This window comes from Columba livia, chromosome 1, assembly GCF_036013475.1.
Source record: "Columba livia isolate bColLiv1 breed racing homer chromosome 1, bColLiv1.pat.W.v2, whole genome shotgun sequence".
In the NCBI taxonomy this organism is placed as follows: domain Eukaryota; kingdom Metazoa; phylum Chordata; class Aves; order Columbiformes; family Columbidae; genus Columba; species Columba livia.
Genome location: NC_088602.1, coordinates 134337056 through 134361591, shown reverse-complemented (window position 1 = coordinate 134361591; position 24536 = coordinate 134337056). Strand labels below are relative to the sequence as shown.

General features: G+C 38.9%; 1 protein-coding gene across 50 annotated transcripts in view; it reads right to left on the bottom strand.

Moving 5' to 3' along the window:
• SOX5 (SRY-box transcription factor 5) overlaps positions 1-24536 on the bottom strand; it is a 732238-nt gene that overhangs the window by 204968 nt on the left and 502734 nt on the right. For all 50 annotated transcript variants that reach the window (XR_010466374.1, XM_065031395.1, XM_065031486.1 and 47 more), the window contains one exon: positions 22379-22589. Coding sequence is in view for 49 of the 50 variants with exons in the window: in XM_065031395.1 (XP_064887467.1) it covers positions 22379-22589 (211 nt within the window). In the remaining variant the exon portion in view is untranslated. The remainder of the gene's footprint in view (positions 1-22378; positions 22590-24536) is intronic.

Here is a 24536-nt window from a genome sequence, read left to right as displayed (position 1 = left end):
GACAGCCCACAAATGCAGCATAAATGCGCTTATCTCCTGTGTTTTTCTGAAAGTGCTGAAAAATGTCATCTTCCACGACCTAGATGGAATCAGAAAAATGCAGACACATGACCACCGACAAGCAGTCCACCGGGAGAGGGGAGAAATAATTAACTGTATCATCCAGGACACTCACCAGCAGTGGATAAAGAAAGTTTTGTTCAAATGTACCAAAACAACCACTTCATTATGGAAAGCAAAAAACCCCTCTTTTTCTCATGTTGGAAGCAAATCACATTGGTACCAATGAAAAAAGCAGCAGCTATTTGAATACATTTACTTTGAGATCTGTCTATCAAAGATAGCTGGCAAGAGTTAGCAGCACACAGAATTTTTGTTCGTTTACTTGGGGAAGTTTTATCAATTTAAGCAATACATTTACCATTATAGCTTTGAATGCAAATGAGTATTTTTTCAGCTTAGCCTATAGTCCTTCCTAGACAACAAACTAAACTGAAACTGTTGCTCTTCCACCAAAATAAGAAAAAACACACAGAGGGTCGTGGCAATATACTGATAATTTTAAATTTGCACTTTTGATTTTATGAATACAGGAACTTCAGAAGCATGGCTTACTGTATATTGGGGTTAGAGATCCATAAGAACCATCACAAAGTGCATTTAATATCTCATCTAACAGAAATCAGTGCTTAATTAAGAGCCTAGCAAGATTCCACGCTATATTGACATTGCAGTGCACTTCACATAGTCGTGTCCTGTTGATATCAAATTTTCACTATTCTATTTGCTATTACTGCCACTTTTCTTGCTTGCCTTGGAGATGCTTGTTCATGCTCGTCAAATCTAGTTAATGGATGTTAATGAACTCTTTCAAGAATATAAGTGGAAAATTTGAAAAAGAAGGCAAGAAGAAAGGGAAAATAAGATACAGAACCAAAAGATGAAAACTGAAAGAAAACAGGAATAAATAACCAGAGCCTGGTTTTCCTCCTGTTACACATTTTTTTCTGTCAATGGTAGAAAAAATGCAATGGAACAATCTTTCCTCTCAATAAACAGGCTTCAGGTAAGTCTCCCTCTCTTTACACCAGTCACACCAGATGGAAAATAAAGGATGGACAAATACTGTTATACGTATCACAGGTCCCTTGAGTTCTGGGCCATTAATGGGCATCCTTGATCTCTAATGATGGGGACAGGTTTTAGGAATTCAGCAGCATGAATCTGTGTGGCTGCAGACTCCTCCTCAGGCAGGCTAGAGCATTCCACAGCCCCCACCCTTTGTATGTGTGCTCTGTCTATCTTCTGAGAGATAATAGCGTGTGTAGATATCTCTTACACCTTTGGATTGTCAAACATAAATCAGTCGGTCAAAACTACTAAATGCAACGTCAAAGAAATTTAAATATTGACTCGAGTTGCAAAATTCAGATTTTGAATACCCCTAAATTTAGATGTGTAGGGTCAAGAGTTTAGGTTCAGTCCCTCGCCCAAGGGGAGGCCAGCTGAAAAATGTGCTTACCTGTTAACTCCCAGAGTCATTACTGTGAATTGACAAGGTTTTACTACATATAGATAAGATTAATGGAACATTTCAAGTTGCACAAAACCCTGAAAGGTTTGGAAGTACCTTTTAATTTGAGTAAGAAAAGTAGACACACATTTTGTATGCTGAAGACACAGGGCTCTGATTCAGTCTCACTTCAATTTTACAGATAGATAATTTCACTGATGTCATTGGGATACCTGTCTTCTGCAATGGTGTCATGCCAAAGGAGATTCAAACTATGCGTCTGCAAAGAAAGGAAAGCAACTTGCAAATGGCAAAAGACAACAAGAAAAATATGCATAAATTAGCCTTTGCAGCACTAAGTTAACCATCATCTAATTTTAAGAAGTGCCATAGCTTTAACAGTATTCGGCACCAAGGAGATGGTCACAGCTTGTTGCAGAAGACATGAGTCAAGCACCAGTTCTGGTGCAAAAGGTGGTGGGAACAAGATGTGGAGATGGAAGGAGAAAGGAAGGAGCAGTCCAACTCAGGAACCATAAGCATGTCTGGCACTTCAAACTTCAGTTGAAGGGGCATCCTGCAAATTAGAAACTAAACCTATATTGATAAATGCTTGTAAGCAAGAACATTTAACAACGTGTCTTCCAGCAGGGCTTGATGAACTTTTGAACAATGAAGTATCACATACACTATAAATGACCAAATGAAACTGTATCAGTCTGAGCTCTCCAGTCTCCCTAAAACAAAATGTTTGGATTTTGAGTAGAAAAAGGTGTCCATCACAGTGTATCTTTTCTTTGAATTTGCACTCATTTCAGTTTGTTTTTCAAAAAGCAGTACTTTATAGGAAGCACTTGCTTTGATCTAATGACATTCCTGCCCAGTAACAGCTTCTGCGAAATATATTATTGATTAAATTCTTACATTAAGGAAATTATGTTAAACTCGCTACTGAAATGTGTCTGGTGTACCACTGTAGCTCCAGTATCTATCCATGCAGTATGAGAGACACAGCGGAATGATCTAGTTGAGGATGTCCCTGCTCATTGCAGGGGGGTTGGAGTAGATGACCTTTGAAGGTCTCTTCCAACCCAAATTATTCTATGATTCTATAAGCAACCACAGCTCCTGCTAATGCTAGTAGCAATAGTATTTTGTCTATGTACGTACATACGTAATTTGTCCTACATATCCACAGCCTCCTGTGCACAGATGCATGTTTCATAAGTAGTATTCCAGATTTAAATACTGAAAGGGACCTTCCCTAATCATATCACGTTTAACTGAAAAATACGACAATTGTTTAGTAAGGTGTGGGAAAGTTGAGGAAGTTGTTTCATCTCCTACTTAAAGGATAGCACTGTTTGAGAAGAAAGATAATCATGATGGCTCACCCAAAGACTGATGCATATGAATACAGTTATTTCATGAAGAATCCAAAACTCGTCTAGGAAGATATTAATGTGGGGGCTTTCAAAAACAGCCACAACTGTACTGGAATTTAGGATGCTGCTCAGACAACTGCAATTCTGTATTACAGGCTGAACATGCCAAAAAGCAGAGATACATTTTAAAGGTGGAAATGAGATCAGCACCTGCCCTGCTGAATTAGATAGTACTCCTGCATCTGACATTTCCTTTTTATCTTTCATACAATCACTAAAATTTTTGGTTTCTTTTCTTAAATAATAAAATTCTTCATTCAAGCATAAGAATGAAGAGTGAAAGGAAAAGAATTGTACTGGTATTACTCGGGGAGTATTTCCTGTTTTATGAGAATTTTCTTGAAGAAATCCAAAACTAAAACATAATGAAAATCTTAAGAAATGAGGTTTCAAATTTGAAGTCTTTATTTTACTGCAAGATATACAAACAGTGCCCTTATTTACGTGTGAGACAGACAAGACAAAGCATGATTTTTTAAGGGACCCCTTTTATTTGGCTACCTGACACTTGAAATCATCTGCAGTCTGCTCAGAAAAAGATTACCTATAGCCACTTTTTAAATATAATACATCCTTTTCCTAGGAACACGCAAAAGAATGTCTGAATAATCCCTTCTAGTGTTTTAAGGACAGCTTGCAATGTAAGTCAAGGGAGCAGCCTCAGTTCTATACCAGTTGAAAATCTGTCCAGACAACTGTAATGAGTGGAAAAGTTAAAGGCACAGAACGCCTTCCTTGTCAGGATTCGGCTCTGTGTCATCCACAAGTGCTGTCTGACTCTGAGGCACTGGTAATGGACTATAGATCCTGACCACATAGGAATAAGCCACATTAGAGAGTGTCTACTGAAATCAATATCATGTATCCAATTTATGATTTTTTTCCCCTACAATTCTTAAGGCTACCATGTGTATGCCATTAATCTAACAATTGAAAGGTAGTTTAAATATTTTCCTTACAAGGTACATCCTGTTAATACTAGTTATGAAAATGAAATGCACATCAAGGCAGAAAGGAAAAAAGAGACCAGTGCTTTGAACAAGGAGGCTTTATTTTTGGCAATAAAAATTTAGAGCCCCCCTCCTCCTCCCTCCCGAACCCTCAGGTTGATTCATCTCTCATTCAAATTTAAAATGCACAGAGAGGCTGCAACAAACCCAGAGAAGATTGATATGCACTGCACTCCACACATGGTTTAGCTCTTTATTCCAAAGCCTGGCATGATGATGTTGGGTTTTGTGATATTATTATTTCAATATATAATAAACAGGGTTCAATAAGAAAAACAGTGCAATGCAAGTCCCCTTTAAAAAAAAATACAAATTGTTACTATAGCGCTTTGAGAGAAAGGGAGCGAGAGATTCACAATGCAGGCGCAGAACTTGGCAACCTGTAAAAGTGCCCAGTCGAAAATTACTAACAGCTGGAGATGACAGTTGTTTTAACAGCTGAGCTGACAGGATTAATTTAAATGCACTGAAATCAAAAGTAGATAACACCTGTTTAGTCTTCCAGGGCCATTCGACAAGGTAGGCCAAAGGAAAAAAGCAGAGCCAGGGCTGTCTGTGTGATCATGTCTGCATGCATGTATGTATGTATGTATGTATGTATGCACGTATGTATGTGCAAGCGTGTGCTTCCCCCCCTTTTCTCTCTCCCCCTCCCTCTGTGGAGGACAGAAGGACTTCAGAAAGGAATGACATACTTTTGAAGGCTCGGTGTGCGGGGGAGATCGGTGGCTTGTCACACAATAACAGAGAGGCCGACCCCCGTCAGCTTGAAACATCTGGTTCCCATTGTGCCCACCCTCCCGCTCACCCTTCTTCCCTCTTCTCTTATCCAAGGTCTTTGACCCAAACCCAACAATGGATAAAGATCACCGGATTTTAAAGCTGCAGTTTCTCACTGCTGCATCCCAGCGATCCTCCTGGGTTAATTAATGCATTCTCTTTGAGCTCCGAGTCACTAAAGCTCCCACACACTCCTTCCCACCCGCCTCTTCCCCAAACTAAAAGCAAAACAAAAAATTCCTCACCTTCTTGCCATGCCAAAGCTTGTAACTAGCATGTACATAAAATAAATAAATAAATTTTACGAGGCATATGAGGGAAAGTGTGTGAAACAGCAAGATTTTTTTTTTTCTGTGGTGGGCAAGGAGGGCATGACTTTATGTTTGCCTTTACCCCTACAATCCTCTGCTCTGGCGCATGTGCATGATGTCCTGTGCCACGAGGACTGCAAGCCCAGAGGATCACAGCCTTATGTCCCAGGACAGCCCTTGCTCCAGGTAAGAACACCAGGGGCTTCAAAAAGGAGAAATGCCTGGTCCAGGAAAGGAGAATCCAGGAGGAAGTAGGGAAACCAAATGTTTTCCTAGTAGTATAACTACCATGCAAAGCTACAGCACCAACTACATGTTGCACAACGCCACATGCCCCACTCTGCAGCTGCTTCACTTGCAGAAATCCCATTGAGGTGAAAGTGAGATCTGGCTATGAGGAAGCTACCAAATTCAGGCAACCGGCTTCCAAACTCAACCTGCAATCTCATTTCTGGCTAGGCAGACAAATAAGGCTGAGTTGTAACAGATGCCTGTTTCCAGCCAGCTTCTTTCCTCAGGCCTATGCATAGTCTTCTCTTGTAAGCAGGACCACTGTCAGGCTGCATCTCCCAAGCAGTAATTACATTTCACTGCGAAGAAGGACACAGTTACTATTTTCAACCGTGATTTAAAAATACAGACCTTGGACACAGAGAATGACGTTCACCTGGAAAATCTGTGGAGAAAAAAAACAAACCAACCAACCAACCCACAACAACCCCAAACAACAACACAGAACCAAACCCAGAGACACTATATTTTCTGAATCTGCCCTGTGCTTTTAGCCACAGGACCAAGCCTTCCTCCTTGTATTCCTCCAGGGATAAATGAACAGCCCTACAGTTGGCACGACGCTGCTGTGGCTGTATACTTCATACAACAAAAGGCGGTGTTCAGCTCTTCCCTCTCGTTCCACAACCCTTCAGCAGGATGAACGTGAACTGAAAAGCTCACGTGCTCACTTCAGCCACCCTGCAAGCCTACCCACCGCACTGTCACAACGATATCAAAGCATGGTTGGCACCTTCAGTTTTTGTAGTTGAGAAAAGAGGGGAAAAAAAAAAAGCGTTCAATAGGAACAGTTCAGAAAATATTTGATTCATTGATATCAAAAGCTGGAGAATCATAGGTATTCTCAGTTACAGTATTAGCGTTTGCCAGAAAGAAAAAGAGAAGGAAAACCATCCACAGTAGCTTTCTCCTCGCCACAGGTTTCAGCATACTCAGCTTGTAATCTCCTTGCGTTTCCAGCCACTAAAGCTCCCACACGCTCCCTCCCACCTTGCTCTATCCCAAACAGCACGAAGCTTCATATAGGCCGGTTCACCGTGCCAAGAAAAACACAACGATTTTGAACTAAGCTGCATCTATATTTACTCACTTCAGAATTTCAAGTCTTCTTTTAGCATTTATTGTCCAGGTAAAACAATTGATCTGGACATATATAAGTATTAACGGCAATTCTCTCAGGAGAAAGAGAACTCAAATGTACCTCTCAGGTGTGGGCCCTGTATGCAACAAATTTAGGTAAAGCCGCAACCAGCACCAGTTTGCCCATACAAGTTCAAGTTTGGGTCTAAGACTGTCTTCATTTTGTTTCACTTGAAAATGCCAAGACAGTTTAAAACTCAAGCCACGTGAACCTTTCTCTAGAGGGTACACTTCGGATACTAAATTAATTTTAACGACGCTCTGGAGTGCCTTGTGATGGACTGCACCTGAGTTTTACTACTGCAGCCTAGCCTGTATGTGAGAGGATTTACTGCACGGTGCTGTGTTGCCCATCTTGCCAGTTTTGTACCCAGGGCAGGAGAACTATACTAAAAGATGGACATAGACACCAGTTCTCACCCACTCCTGAGAACTTCGGTCTCATGAAATATAAAACTTTCTTACTTGCTGAAGCCTGAACTTTTCCAGTAAACGAACGTAGCGATTACCCAATACATTAGTAAAACGCTGGGCAAATACCCGAGGGCATTTTCCCTGTTATTTTTCACGTCCACGAACCTCTGCATGTCTGGATTCCGGCCAAGTCTGGAAACACAAGTGCCAGGGAACATGTGAGAGGCTGTTCTCCTGACAATTCCAATTTGGCTGGTCACTGGAAGTGACAGAAATCCCTGGAGAAAACCAGCACTAACAATCGTTCATTGCCTGATATGCAGACATAAGATCCTTACTGTCTACCTCAAAAAAAATTAAGGAAATATGTCAAAGATGGGGGGGAAAAAAAGTAATAAAATTGAGAGAACATATATTTTTAAAAATAAAGTAACTCTCTTCACATAACACCAAATGAAGTAGTAGCAGTGGTATTTGTACTAGCAGTAATAATGACAATGTCAGGAAGACATCATCACCACTGCTTTTATTCATACTTCATTCTTACAAATTTTATAAAAATCTATCTGCACTTCTAAATCATTAATTTCCATTATTATTAACAGAAATATATATATATATATTTTTAAGGTTTTTTTTCAAAGTTTGCAGTCTACTGGGCACACAATGATAATTGCTGCTCTGTTCTGCTTAATGATAGATTTCTTTCCCTGCAGAAAACACGAAGCAGTTTCTTCCCTGCTTTTTATTTCTTTACACAACTCAGAGGCTCAAAGAAGATAATTACAAACAATGCCTGAAGAATGGTTCACTTAATGTTAATTTATACAACAAACTAATTACTACCAAATGGTAAAAAATCACATGTGGAAGTTCCTGTCTCCCACGCATACAACTAAACCAGCAGCCATCTGTCTCAGCCTGGGAGCTCTCAGTGACAACCGAGGAAAGCAAGGCAAAGGATGAATCCAGATACACTCGCTGCTTCTTCTGACACAAAACCACGGCATTTAAACACCAGGCTCTCTATGGTGATCTTAGCAGTGGTTTGGTTTTATTTTTCCTTTCATTTATAAAACAAAGTACTGGCATCAATAGCTACCTCTCTATCTAAATTTAATCTCGATCCCCAGAACTTAAGATGAGGTCTAAAATACCTTTACCTATCAGCTTCCTCCTGGCAATTTCTAGACAATACTCTTTATAACAACCCTTAACATACCGCCAATCAGCAAGCATGAAGTGAGGCAGTCTCTGAATTTGCTTACAGTATGTTAGACACCATGATGGAAAAATGTGCTTTTTCTGTTTCAACATTTTTTTCACAACCTGAGAAAGCAATTTTCTCCAAAACCTTGAAAAATCAAAGTAAGTACAATTGTTAAGCACTTTTATGGGATGCTCATTAAAAACTGACACGGATAAAATAGCTGCGGACAAATCCTGAAGCATTTGTTCAGTGACAAGTCTCACTGAATGCAACGTGAGTGTTACTTTAGTGAGGACTTCAATACCAGATCCTTTACATGAATAAGGACCTTGGCATTTTGACTGTTAATTATTCTCTGATCAGCCTGCATCTAGCGAAACAAACTAAACACAATATTATCCCCTAAGCTCTGTTCAAGAAATCTCAACTCCAATATTCTACTCTCCCGGTGAGATCAGAACTCCAATAGTCATCAAAGAAAGTGCTGTACATGAATAGGAGCAAAATATCAGAGTTTAGATTCACAGTACAGATTTCAGAGGTTTTTTCCCTGACAATAAAAACTTAATAATCTTTCTATATTTGAATATAAGGCAAAATTCTCATATTGCAGAAGGGTCTCTACACATCTTATTTAGACCAGGGCACTCTTCTTATGTTTATGTGAATCCCATACCAGTGCTAAAGTGCAGCTTTATGACTTTACTAGAAAGGGACCAGCCCGGATAATGTAAAGACTGAAGAACTTTTATAACGACTACATGTATATGATTCTTGTGTTTCTGAGTATTTACCTTTTCATGAAGAAATAATATGTTTCAGATGGCCTGAAATGATCACAGAGGAGGAACAAGTGTTACAGCAATTCAAAACAAGGTCCCTGTAATCTCATATTCATGAGGTAACACAGTTATTATTTCTACATGGCAAGAACAGTATCGACAGTTTAAATGCAGTAAACAAGAAGGGATCACAAGAGAATCTACATAACCAAACAATAATGCCTAATTATTCCTCATTCATAATCCTTAACAGAATTATGATATGCAGAAAAAAGTTTACAGGGAAATGATTCTTGCATACAGCCAAGAGCATAAAATTTTACATAACAAAATATATTAACTAAAGCGAAGGAGGAAGGAGCAATTTTCTGTCACTCGGCCCTGTTTTGCCTTATTTTTTTTTTTACCATTAGTTTACATCAACGTGAGCTATTTTCTATTAATGGAAACTTAGAATCATTCATAAATATCTGTTTCACAATGTTTTCACTTTTTTTAGGTGTGTGTTATCAAAGAATAGCTACTATGGAAGTTTTCATTCCTCTTTTAAAATGGCAGGGGAAAAAAACAAACAAACCAAAACAACAACAACAAAAATACCCAAAACAAAACACAATGCCAGTACAGCAAGAACTGGACTTTGCTGTAACAAGTGAACTACGAGAGCTTTCAACGAGGAGACTGTGTGTGAAATGAACCACCGAATGCTGTATCAGTCATTCACTAGAGCGTGTGTCACAGAAAAACCCTTATCTGAGGGGATGCTTTGGCCACCTTGCGGTCCTTGGGCTGTCACTGACGTCAGGCCGCCTTCCTCCTCTTTCACCCCAAGTAGCCTCAAGCAGCTCTCACAGCCAAAAGTCTGCCTCTAATTTTAGTTCCTACTCCTGGCACATCTTGTGTCCTGGATCACTGAAAGCCTTGAATTAATACACTAAGACCCAGTATTAAGCTAAAGAACTGACAGCTTTATGGAATGCATTCAGCCTGGGAGGAAAGCTACCTGGGATTGACTAAACAACCCCAATGTCCTCTTCTAGTAGGAACCAGATTTTGCAAAAACAACAACAAAAAGATAAATCAATCAAACAAACAAGTTCCCACTAGTATTTTTGCTATCCCAATATTAATCAGATTGCAAGGGTGCATCCTAAGGAAGACAAGAAGATCCGAAGAACAGTATAGCACATCTTTTAACTTCCCCTTAAAGAGCTATATTGAAAACCTTACAAAAATTTTCTCCCTATTTAGTTTCCCCTCAATGGTGCCTGTTTATGTAAATGCAGAAGGCACCTCCATTCTCCTCCTCTTGATGCTTTTTCACCTGTATACAGGGACCTGTCTACTAAAAGAGCTGAAGGAGATGAGTTAAAAAACAGTCAAACACTCCTGAAAATATTTAGATGTGTGGTGGCTGGTAGATTCAATCTGAATTCTGGTGAACATTTATGATGTTCAATATAAGCAGATCAATCATTAGCAAAGACATGAGAAACCAAGGATGAAACCGAACCAGAAGTTGAACTGTCTCTCTCTTGCACTTCAACAACAGTTTACCTCATGCTACATTTAAGGCATAAGGCCAGGACAAAACCAACAACCAACAAGAAGAGTTTACATTAGTAAAAAATGGGAAAATTTTGCAGTCTGGTAATGTAAGAAAGCACCTCTAATTTTGTTGTCTTTTTGCCTTCTGTAGGCCCTGTTACTTGAAAATACTGGGTCATGCATACCGTGTAATATCCACCAAGCACTATGTTCTCCCTTTCCATAACAAAATACTGGTAAAAATGGTAATGTAACAACATGATCAGCTCAAAAGGACTACATTTTCTTTTTTCAGCAAAAAGAATAGCTTTTAGCCTAAACCCCTATGCCATGTGTATTATCCATCTAATAATTTTACGGTTAGTTACAGAATGATTCCCAATGACAGCTTCTTAATTTGTCTGAACTCAGATAGGAATGGTTTGGGCAAACCTGTAAAAGAAGAATGCGTTTTGCCTGGATGTGCGTCCCATGCCCCAAAGCTTCACAGGAGCTGTAAATCTATTAGATGACACAGCAAGAGGAAATGCATAAAAAAGACTTGAAATAAAATAATTTTCAGCAAAATGTCTCCATATTTAGTTAAACAGCACTGCTGATTAAGGCTGTACATGAGCTCAGTGTGGAATCCAGAATTGTTGCAGCTGAAAATCATTAGCTAAAGACTCCTGTCCTCTAGTTTCACCTTCAAATATTAATTTCACACACAAGGAAAAGAAACTATTTGAAAATACATTGCTTTCTTTAAGTCTAGTGTATAGACATCCCAGCAAAAATATATTAATGTGCTTTACATTTTGCAGGAAGGCAGTGATCTTACAGGATCCGAGTGAATACACGGTAATGGACTACAGTTGAATCAATTTTTCTGTTTAGTTGTTGATTTTTTGCCTTTTTTTTCCCACCGGTGCCTGACTCTGTGGGAGTTAAGATGCTCAGTCACTGAAATGGGACACATGTTGTGTGCAAAACAGAAGGAAGAAAAAAAAAAAGGGGGGCAAAAAATATGAAGGATGCATACAAAACCGAGAGTGTTTTTTTCTGCTATGTGATCTTTGTCTCTAGACTATTTACCTTAAGATTGTGTGGTCTAATCTACAGTGCAAAACTAATGCAACATTCCAAACTGTACTGGAAAAACAGGCCACTGGATAACCACTTCCAAGACGGGAGCGACACTTTCCTTTCTGATAAAGTATTATACTTGGACACCAGTTGTAACTTCAGGGCTATATAAATCTTTAGCCATGATCATTCGTGCTTGTTGGCAGAGCAACACAACAACTGGTTTGGGGTTTTTGTGAGGTGGGAAGGAAACTTCCCTTTGGGCATATGGGCTCAGCCTTCACAATTACACTTTCCAGATATTTAGAAAACATTTATGAGTATTGGTCAAATAGCACATCGCATGCACAACCAATTACAGGCATGAATAAAAACACTGTTGGACTTCAGATCTTCTTACAGCTGTCATCTCCTGTGCTTCTACTATTTATTCAGAGATGCAATAATTTAATTAATTATGGCTAAAAGGCTCAGATGAGCAACTGAGGTTCATAACCTTCCTCACACGTTGCAGTATATGAATGTTTGTCCTAAATTGCTATTTCTCCCTGACAGGAAGAATCTGGGTCTCCATATCACACATCTGTAGCTCTCCTTCCATTTGCTGTACAAGCTAGAACTTCCTATACCTCCAAAAGGCAAGTCTGGGGACTAATTCATTGTGCACTATATTACCTAGACAGAACTATCTCACCATCCAGCAAATCTCAGTTTCTAGACATTAATGACTGCACAGACTTGGTTGCTGTTGTTACCTTTCAGTTCTTTTAATAATATTCTTTCTAGGAACAGGCATAATCCCTGTCTGTATAGGGATAAACAAACCAATTCATACTGGATTCTTTACTAATCCTGTATTGGGTCAAATGTTACCTTCTCAAAGCTCCTGCCATATTCAGTGGGAGTTGTGAACTTACATCTGAGAGCAGAATTTGGCCCACATCATTCTGAAGTGTCTATAAACTCTCTCACACTCAAAACCAAAACAAGACGAGATTCCTCTCAAGCACAATGAGCCTAAAATATAAACCATACTGCTCACAACAGGGAGACCAGGAATCCAACTTCAGTCATGTGGTTCTCTCTTCCTCCCTCCGACTTGCATCAGTAGAAAGGAGAAGGGGGCTGAAGGTTCATTAAATCACAGGATGTGGCCTGCACAGAGCTCAACCAGAGCTCAATCCAGCAGGAGCCACAAAAGGTGCACATGTTGCCTTCTTCCAAAACCACCAGAGTTGAGACGTGCAGTCACACATCTCATTGCCGCTCTTCTCACTTTGAAATGAATCGTTTTCCTCCAAGGTGAGTGTTTCTCCTCCCCAGGCTCCAGCCCCCATTCTTTCTTGCACAAACTTTGGAGCAACTACTCCTATTTACACCGTGCTGCAACCCTGCGTTGCCACCTGTCAATCAGAGCTCCATTTGTCTTCAGGAGGGTGAATAAAGAGAAGGGGGAAGGAAGAAAGCGGGAAGACCTCTGCATTGATCAAAAATGTGTGGGGCGGAAAGGAGGGGGGAGAAAGAGGGGGAAAGAGATGGAGATAGATTAGAGGGTAACAAAACTAGAGAGGAAGATAAACAGAGCCAAAGAGAAAAATGTCCTTTGTTCATTTAAATGGCTCTCTGCTCCCAAGGCCTCTGCATGACTAATGCCACGCTGTGGTGTGTAAACCTCTTGGGCACATAACACAAACAAAGCATAACTCGGCCTGAACAAACAAAGGCCTAAGCAACAGTGATTGAATTCATCTTAAAACAACAAATCAATTCTTCCCTATTAATGCCCTAAATACCAGCGTAGGAGCACTGTCCTGTTGTAATAAACAGCCATGTGTTCAATTACCGTCTGTTTTCCCAACTACTGCTCTCTTCAGTAATTACACCATGCAATGCATTCTACATTGACATTATATTAATGTGCTGGGAGGAGAGATCTTAAATACGAATTAAATCAAGGCTAAACATCTCAGAAAGCCTTACCGAGTCGCACAAGTGCTAACAGGGCATTCTTCAGCAGAGGGCACAGACTGATTTTTCTCTTCATTCACTTTTTACTTTCAACCCACGGCTAAATAAATAAATTAAAATACAAGCTTGAAAGAACTCTATTGCCCCAATGACCGCCACAGTAAACCTTTCATAAGCTCTCAAAATGACCACTTCACCTGTACAAGATCACTGCTCAGTAAGGAGCATTTCGTAAGTACCACCTAAACCGCAACCACAAAAACTCTTCAACAAGAGACAGGTGACAACAAAGCGAGGCAAGAAAAACCAAAGCAGAAAACTTTCTGGACTAAGACAAACGCAGGAAAAGTTTAAGAAAAGGTTTCTTAGCCTTCTGCAGAACCTTCAAACAACTTCTATTGACTACTGAATAGCACACAGCAAACAGACTAAACAAAAGACATGATGAAAGACGTATTTACTTGTACAGGGCTCCTTCCCCCCAGCTCAACCTTTTTTTCCATTTCATGTAACACCCACACTGCACCGTTTGCATTGTGTTGTTAAATAACCAATAGCAACCCAGATGAAACAGTGGAAGGGTTTCTATGATGCTGTCAAGCACCAGACAGATGCTTGGCAGTGTCAATATGGTTCTTTACATTTGGGTTGTGCCAAGGTTTGAAATGAAAAATAAAATAGGAATAATACTACTGCTTCGAGAGAGAGAGAGAAAGATGGCAATGAGTTAGTGCATGGACGTGCAACAAATTTTTAAATCAATGAAGTATCATCCTACCTGCTGGGTTTTACTTCAGTGATTTGAACTGCTACGGAAACAGATAAATAAAGCTTTGCTTTTTGCCTGTGTACTGGACTGCAAGAATTTTAATGGAAAGCAAAAGCAAATTCTGGGGGTGTAATAACTGCAGATTTTTAGGCGCTCTAGAACAGACTCATAGGTTTCTGCTGTAGAGACATGCCAAGTATGTCTAACATATCAAGCACGATAAACTTCCAAATTTTGTTTCAACATAAAATGCCCTAGGTGCTGCAAAACTTTTCTGACTGAGGCTTCAGAAGACATACAAATTTGCACATTTGGAGAAAATCAAATTTTGAAAGCTTTTCTGACTGAAATATTATCATTTCCTCTCAAAACCACAGCACATAACATTCAGATATGTTTAAGTGTCTTTATAACAACTGCTCATTTGTCCTTCTCAGTTCATTAGATACAAAAACACCCCCAAAACCTTTCCCGGTTTTGAAATTCATTTTCGTTTGACTAGTTTGAGTTTTTTCATTTCAGCTGCCAAACCAAGTCAGGGGAAAAGCTGTTCCCACCTGACCCAAAATGTTTTATTTAATCCTAATTGAAATGTTTTCATTTGCCTTTCAGATTAATCATCTTAAACATCTAAAAACAAAAAATATCACTTCCAATGAAACATTTTGTCTAAAAATGTTGACCGTTCCAAATTTTCTACTATTTTTGGCTAAAATTAACTTGTTGAGTTGCTAAATGATATCAGTCCTTAATTACTATTTAACAGCTTTTAGGGCTCCCCCCAACTCTCCTTTACTTTATTTTGCGCGCTTTTTGAATTCGTATGTTACAGTATAGAAATCACACACATATAGCACGTTTTCTCCTGAGGCAATGCAGAAACCACAATACAATGAAACTGTATGAGAAGAAAAGATGATGAAAGGCATTCTATCTTCCCAGTACAGCTTATTTACAAGGTAGAAGATTTATATGTTTGTGTTAAACTGGCAACGCTCAAACCACCTTAAAAATATCAATGTTAAACAGAAACGTAACTAATAAAAGTAACCAACAGCTTCAAACTTTAAAGTGTTTTCACAAGGCTCCTTCATTAGCTAAACAAGCAAGGGGGAGTTGCTGCAAATGCTGTTCCTTGCCATATTAGAGGCTTTTCCTTACTTCTGGTAAACAGAAGACACAAGACAGCCTTGTGAATAGCTCATGGCACAGCCTGAGATCTAAAGCTAATCAGACAGGATGATAGGTCATCTTAATCAACTTCAAAAAGCCAATCCACACGATGATCCTCCCAGCTCCTCGCCTCCCTTTCCCCTGATCGTTCTCTCCCTCATTTGGCTGAATGCTCCCCTTCCCCCTCCGCTTACTTCCCGCAAATTGTGCTGTTAAGAAAGAACACGGGGAGCCCTTCAGGTCTCAGCATCCTGGGCGCAGGTGGTGGGGAAAACTTTGAAGTGGGCTCTCCACTAACTCTAGAGCTGGCCGTGCCTCCTCTGTAAGCAGCTCTTATTAAAAAAAAGACCAAGTATCCACTAGAACAAAACCAAGCAGGCCTATTTAATTAGGGCAAATGCTTGATATCCACTTCTTCATGTTAAACCACACAGTCACACAAGCCTGGGAGGTCTGATTAATTTTAATATGCACGGTCATGACAAGCACCTCGAGGGGAAGACAGAGGAAAAAATAAAAATCCCACAAACCCCGCTAGCTTGACAAATAGGTTTCAGCTAAGTGTTGTGTATGTTGCCCAGATTAAGATGTTACTATTCAGCAAGGGCTTGAACCTTTAATATGAGGGACAAGAGGCCTGAGAAACAGGTGGCTCGCTCTTCAGCCTTGAGTAAATGACGTCCCCAAAAGCTGAGGCACATAAGCATACAGAAAGAGCTGGCACACTCCCTCATGTATATTTGTGTATTACCAGTCTGGGTCAGAGGCTTCTCCAGTAGTGATCCAAGGACAGAAATGAAGCTCAGAAAGCTAATGAATTTTCCAGGGGGCTGGCAGGGGGAGAGAGAAAGAGAGAGTGGAAAAAATGAAGGCAGACTGAAAATTGACCTAGCTGGAATACATTGGGGCAATAGGCACTTCAAAATGATCTGAGGGTAAGAGTGGCTGCAAGTTTCGAAAACCCCTACTGAAATGAATCACAGCTATTGAAGATCCTGGCTACCTGGGGAATTAGAGGCAGACAGGAGTCCAAATAAATATTTTCATCTTGGTGAACCACTTATATGCTGTACTGTAAAAGATGGGAAGTGAGAGATGAAGCATTTTGCTTTGGCTGCTGCTTGTCCAATACTATGGAGTGAATACACCGAGGAAGGGAATTTTAATTATGGAGATCCATCAGACCAGACTCTCTTTCTATAGCAGAGAGGAGGAGAGGGATTGTATCTTCTCTCCAAAAGCACAAAACTTGTGCATCTGACTTGATCATAATGCTTTTGTCTATATTTAAGATGCTATATCAGCAACTCAGATGCCTTTATCACAGGAGAAAAGAAAAAACAAAAGCTACAAAGCTTTGAGGATGTAAGCAAGAGCAACTTGGAAGGGAATCTAAGCAAATTTTGAAAACATCCACTGAAATAAACCGTGACTATTGAGCTAAACTATTAGGAAGGAAAACACTTAAAAACTGAAGGTGACAAGCAAATAAAGTTCACTTTGAGCAAGTAAGAGTTGGCAGGGCTTCAAACTAGGCTACTTCTGTTGCAAAGTTAAAGCACTTGTTAATAAAGGCTAAAGCTACCGCAGCATTTAACAGTGCCTTCTTTTCACATAGACCTATTTCATAAACTTTTGTTTTTAAATTATTTTTATCAGCAGTTTATGAATGCACTTTTCCATATGGCAGGGTCTTTGAAAGAAGCGCATGGAAGTTTGATGCTGGTTTGCTCCACGAGAAAAGACACATTTTCTGGTGACAGACTGCATAGATGAACACGGAACCACAACGCACTTGAAGCATCCTTCCACAGCAGCAGGAGTGTATGAACAAAACTTAAAAGTATTCCACTGAAAAGTATCCTTGTTTGTCCTTCAGTAGAGCAGCATTACAAAGCCTCTTCAACATATACTTTGTCAAAGGGACAGTGAAGAACCAAATAAAAGAAATTCAAACCTCAGTCAGCCAGAGTATCCTTAGGCTTTTCCTGAATCTGTTCACCTTATTTCTTCCCATCTCATCAGATGTGATTTAAAGGCCAGAGTCTGCATTTCAAAGGCCTGCCTTCTTGTGCCCATTAAGGGTCTGCTTTGGAATTTATGGCTTAAGAAGAGGGAAACCTCTTGCTTTCTTTACAAGATATGTTGATTAAAAGTCTGATAATATTAGGAGATATTCTGGGATCTTTTTTCAACTAGAGAGCCTGAATTCAATATGGTTCACTTTTATAGACTACAGAACTGCTTAAACAACAGCCATTTAAATTACCACAAGAACAGGTGTTGTGATTTATAATGTAAACTTAAACATCAAACACAAATAGCCTTTGGGGGATGTTCATAAGACAAAAATCATGCCCGAGAGGCCTTTCTCATCCCCTTCTTTCTAACAAAGTAATTACTTATAGTATTGCAGCATACTATAATACATGAGGCTCTAGTACTCACATTGCCTGCTTATGCCCTACAAACATATATTTGACCTGCTTACTAAACACTTGAGATTAGTTGTTCCTGCTCAGAAGACCTAAGGACTAGCAGATCAGAATTTTGGAGTAGCAACAATATTAAACACTACATATACACAATTCTTGTGTGTGCATGTTTATACATATTTATACTTAAATATATATATCCAATACATGCACTTTATATATAGATGCATATCTGTGTACACGTGTTTACATAAAATTCCAAGTATTCATTTAAACAGCCAAAGAGAATTGAGCTTCAGAGGTTCTTATAGAAGAATGAGCCATGCAAACGAACACGTGTACCCACATGTGCACACCCTCATATGTGCACGCAGTCTCTGTGGTCAGGTAGATGCCCGTATGATCCATTTTATCCAGAATTCCTACAAATCCTGTATGATAACAGAGATCTGGCTTCAGAAAATACAGTATGCAAGTTTTAAAGGTAAACAGGTTTGTAACCTGTTACAAACATATACTGTCAAAATGGAAAAAAAAAAGGAGATTTATCCTTAATTAAAAGTTTGTAAAGAGCCAGTGAGTACTCTGGCTTATTCTAAAAATAGGAGAGAATTTACTTGTTTGCCTATTTTTTTTCCAGAAGTCAAGCCATACATTTAGAGGAAAGGCTACACAGATTTCAGAGATTTAATTTTCCACAAGCACAGGCCATAAATTAAAATACAGCAATCCAATCCCATTAATAGTGCAAGAAAAAGCTAAGTGGCTGCTTTGGTCTTTGCTTTCATGAACTTGTGTCAAGCTCAGTGACTTCAAAGAGATTTCCATTTCATTTCTACAAATGAAGAGAACAGACAGACGGAGAGTCTCTGCCGTCCTCTGATGCCTTAAGAAAACAGAAGAAAAACATGCCTGTATCTCATTCGCCTAATGATTTTAGCTGCAAAAGGAATCCCATGGTCGGCAGACGACCCTCAGGGCAAGGGCTTGAGGTCTGTCACAGTATATAAGGCTTCTCCAAGCCCACTCCATTATCTTCATTATTGTATACCAGGAATAAAAGGGGACTGACTCCTCTTCTGAAGTTCAAGTTAGAAAGGACAGAATGTTTCATGCAAAATAACACTGTGTGACTTCAGTAATAGGTTTCTGCCTTTGGGGGCCTAATACTAAAGCTGCATATAAGGATTTTCTGCAGAATTTGAAAGAAGAAAAATGAGCACTGTATTAGCGATGAGTAAAATTCCACAAGTTTTAGATTCAGTGAAACACTCCCTGCCTCTCTGTCAGCATGACTCATTGTCAGTCACATACTTTCATACAGGAAGAGTAAAATGGCAAGTTTAGGGGGAAAAAAAAAGAGAAAGAAAAAGAAAAAAGAGCATGGGGCTTTAGAGCTATGTATAAACCCCTACAAAAATAAAAACCATACATGTATGCAAGAAGGAAAAGTGACGAGTTTCAGAAAATTCTTAGGAATATACAACAAATCAACATGGAAACCATTTATACGAACAGTGATGCTTCCCTTGTCAGCTTATGTGTGGGTACATGTATGTGCTTACACGTATGTATACACACACATGTGCATTCATGCACTCTAAGCAGTATGATTTGTAACACTGTAAAAATCCTTGTCCTTTACTGATAAAATTTACTAGGCAATAACTCTTACTTTGTAACAAACATAAGAAAATCATTTACCTTATACCAATATAGCTTCTTAAAAACAGTCAGACCTGTTATCAATATTCTGGAATATCTCACTTGTCCTCAAAACTCACTTAAGAGAAGTCCTTTCTTTGACTGAAAGGAGGTTTAGATTGAGACCTAAAGCTGACTAACCAGCCCTTCTCTCTTCTTTCTTCTTTCCCTCCTTCCACCCCGACCCCAGTTTTAAAGAAACAGGCCATTTGAAAGAATGCTTCAAAAGCACATTTCCCACAGTAATTCCAAAGAAAAACTCAATAAAAACAGAGCAAACATAGCCCATTGAACAAGTTAAATAATATATAAACGTGAGTACATAGAGAAATTGGAATCTGGCTCATATCTGGCCTTTGAAAGATTCACAGGAATTTGATTTAATTAAACCTCAGCTACTGATGCAAATGTTTCCCTTTCCTCTCAAAGAGAAATAAAGTATTATATTATTGTTGTTGTCAAAATACAACAAAGCTTAACCAAGATTCTTGGTCTTCTTCTGCAAAGCTCCATAAACTAGCAAGTCTAAAAAATTATTACTGAAATAGACAGGGATCATGCATTGTTGAATTGTTACCTACATGTACTACCAAAGATTCCCCCATGTAACTTATCTTATTCATGGGGAAATTCATTAATATGCTAATTACCTGACTAGCAACCAGTGATGACTGACAACTTTACTTTAGCACTACATGAAGAAGATATGACAATAAGTAGATTTTCTGCTGTTGTTCAAACAGAGAAGACATTGTGCTTGCAGTAGAACATACTTCTTTCAGGGAAAAAGACTCATATTTGTGGAGGATCTCTAAGAACAATCTTGCCATCTGCACCCAGAAATATATAAGTTTTAATTAGCCACTCTAAAAACAATCATGTTGGCTGAAGGGAAGGGGGAGGGAGACTTGTCAAAATGATGTATTTGTCCCTCACCACCTTTCAATGCTCTTATGCAAGTCTAATTTTCTTCCTAGCCAGCTCACCTCTCTGGCCTCCTTTTGTTTCATGTCCCATTTCCCATTCTCTTCTAACTTCTGAACTTTTGTTAGTTCGCTTTTAAGGAGAAAGGGGGAAAAAAAAACCCACAACCCTTCCCTATTCAATTTTCCTGGATGGGGAGTAAGCAGAGACGTGAATATGGCACCCTCATAATGATTTAACTAGGGCTTAATGAAATTTTCATCACAACCTGCTGTTCATTTTAATGGCCTTTGAAAGACAATAGAACAATGGCTAGAGGGAAGAAAAGATTTTCTGTTGCATGCATTTGCAAAGCCCAACATTCAGTTGCTCCCCCTCCCCTCTCTTCCAATCTCTTCACAAAGCTGTAGATCTTTTGTTTGTACTGTATATTTTCATTTTAGTAGAGTTGAGATAATGCACAGGCTTTGTAACCATTCTAATGTCTATTTGTGGCCTTTCCTTAATGGAGTCTGTGCAGCTTGTACAACCTCATACTCAACAGAGTATTTATACGCTGCCCAGAACCCCCTGTTCCTTCCTCTCTCTCATATTAAAGTCTGGTCTCCTTCCCCCCACCTCATACCATACACAGGGAAGACCTTTTCTATTCAAAGGCACAAGGTAGGTCATGGCACTGACCATTAAATCAATGTAAATGCAAAATGAAATGCTATGACTATATATAATACTCCAAAAATTGCTTAGACAAAGAATTTGCTTGCCAGCAGACCCTTACCATGTCCTCCAGTGAAGTAGAGAAGACTAATTTACAATCCTGTCATGCTCATGTATGTGACAGTGTGGCTGTGTTTACATCTGTATGTTCATTCCGGTATGCAATTTGTCCTAAAATTTTCTTGTAGGTGCTGTCAATCCATGCTTCAACAGTGAAGTGGGATCTGAGGGCCAGGCTTTTAAACTTTAGAAACAGATTTCTACATCAGCATAGGCAGGTAAAAATGAAAATGAAGTCTTATTACTGTGCATTAGGGAATAAAGCTCAGGGTGTTCACACAAAATCAACCGGCTCACAGTCCTCTGGAAATCTAGCTGTAAATATGCATGCTAGGTACCTATGAAGAATATAGCGAGAACTTAGTCTTCCAGTCAGGGGCCCTGGCCCATATAGACAGGGATTGAAAATCTTACTGAAAGGAAAGCTGTTCTGTGGCTTCTCAGAGGCAAGATGTTTGGTCTTAGTCTCAGGCCACAGAACTCAAGTGGCATCGTCACCAACTGGACATTCAGTCTCAAAAAGAAACTGATTCTCCAGAGTTGATACCTATATGCCAAGATTGAAACCTTCTGGCCAGACATAATACAGAGAAAGTCTGTACTGTGTCTATTTGTATAGTACCTGTGCTACAGATAAACAGAGGATGACAAGATAGAACATGCTGCAGACAAAAGCTTTCATGAATTACAAATTTAACTTCTTACCTTTCAAATAATGACAGGCCTACTAGATAATTCCACAAAAACAGTGACATTGCTGATAAAACTGCTTTTTGCTCTAGCAATGGGGAAAGAGGAGTGGTGTAAATGACCCCCAGGCTGTTAAAATTACAGTGTTCATTGTACCCATGTTGAGGAGGTTGGCGCGTCTATCGAAACTGTGACAGAAAGACCGTTACGTCAGGCAAAGGCTCTCATTTGGGAAAAGCTAACGTTAGCTATGATGGGATACCGCCGAAATTTATCTCTAATGTAGACAAGAACTATGAGGTCTTTACCTCAATTTTGCCAGCAAGAAAAAGCAAATGGAGCAGAAAATGGGAAGATTAAAAAGTATACACATACAAAGAATCTGGAGAAAACAAAACACGAAAATTTGGCCAGTTTCCCAGGCCTTACCTTCTGGCTCATTTTTGATGAGCTCTTCCATTTTTCTTTGCTTAAGGGTATCTACAACATCTGCTAGGCTCCCTTTGCGCCTTTCCGGGGTTCCCAGGGCTGTGCTGGACAATGATTCTCCACTCTGACGCCCACCTTCTTCTGCCTTCAAGGGTGAGGTAGATGAGTTGTGCGGGGCAAATGAAGACATCACTTTATTGCCATCAACTTCCTGAAAGGAGAGAAAAACAAGATGAAACATTTCTCTCTTTTCTTAAAGAATAATAAAAAAAAAAGATGGAAAGAAAGAACAATCCTTTGTTCTTTGAGTTCATTGCTGTTTGTTCTTCTGTTGAAACCTTTAAAAAGGCATGCAATGCTTCAAAAACACCCAGAACAAAGACTACCCATAAAGCATAAACCAAGATTACAGGCTGAAGTGAACAAAGATCAGCTTGCAAGGGAGCAACATAAAATACAGTTTTTCCCTAAATGAGAAGAAGTGTTGTACTCATAGGTTTCCTAAGAACAATGGTATTGATTATTTTTAATTGTTTGTTCTTTTACAGCTTTCTTTCAAAAAAATCTCTGATTTTTACAAGGACCATTAATTTCCTGACTTTATAAAGTACTTGATGGCTAGTTGTAAGAAATGAAATAGTAAACAAATATTAAATGCCTTTCACCATATGACTTATTTTAATGCACAGTTCAAGTAATTCTCCCATTTACAAAGGATTAATGAATTGGTTTCTGTTTTCTAATTCTCTATCTACCCTCCGCTTCCATCTCAAATCTTAATTTCTTGTCGAGACAGTATTTTTTCACAAAGATGGTCCTAATGACTTTCACTGGCAGCACAGTGGCAAAACTCCATGACACATAATCCTCCCTACATGAGAGTCCATGGAGGTCTCATTGTGTACTCATTGATTTCAAGGGAAACCAAAACTGGTTCAAGCATCTTCAAACTTGCCTTCATTAATGAGCGTCTTCTCCTCTGTGCCTCCTCCAATACAAAGCAATGTTTTCTGCATATATTCCTTTCCCCTTTTATGTTTCTTTTATACCCTACCCTTCCACACACATCTCTGAAACCCCATTTTTCTCTGCTAACATATGCCATCTATACCTTGCAAAACTTATTTCAATGTCTCAGAACAAAGCTTTCTGCAGAGTATGTAGACTGCATAATATAATGTTGCAAACATGAACAGGTTGTATTTTTATCAGATTTTCAAGAGGTTTTTTTCATTTCATTATGCTATTTATGTTTTTGTATTCCAGATGTTTAGTGACTAAAAAAGTCACTGGTCCATCTTGTGATCTGAGTTACAGACTTCACTGAAAATGTCTTAGTAAGTTTTAAGTTGTTTTCATTTTATAGGGTATGAGAGAGACACATATTCTGGTTTTAGTGATTTGTGTTATCTTCATGTTATCTTTTTTCTTTCCTGAGCAATTTTTGGTGTCTCTAGTTTAATAAGCACCAATATTTCAAAAAACAAAAATATGTCATTTCATAAAGAGAACATAAATTGCTAAAAATTATCTCAAAATTTAAATAAAGCAACATGGAATATATGAAGTAAAGAATATATTTGTTTTCACAGACAACTACATTTTGGCAAAAATATTACCTTTCATTAAGAAAACTTTTAGTGCAAACAGCTTTGAGCAGCTTGAATGTGTTATACTAGTGAATAAATTCCCTAACGGAATCGGATTTAACTGAGATTACAATCTGGGCCATCATATGCCCGAAAAGCCAAACCCAGTGATGTTAATGAGAGACTTTCTACTGACGTCAATCAGCTTTTGACCAAGCCCTAAAAAATTTTCCGACTCTAGTCAACAGAAATGCTCCTTTTTTTTCCTTGCAACTCCCTCCATTTTTGTTCTGCACTTGGCAAATGACAAGTTGCTAACAGTGGACTTTAAAAATGTGTTGGAGCAAAACGTAATTTTTTTCGTATATATAGACTTGAATAAACCGGTTTTTAACACTCATCTAGGTGACCAAAATAGTTAACTTCAGCATCAATTCAGATTTTATGTAATATTCAAACCCGTTATCACCAAGTGTTATTTTTTTTCCAAAAGACAAGGCCAAAAAAAAGAGGAAATACCTTGAAAGCTGCTTTCTTATTCACACTTTGAAGACAGATAAGCCAAATAC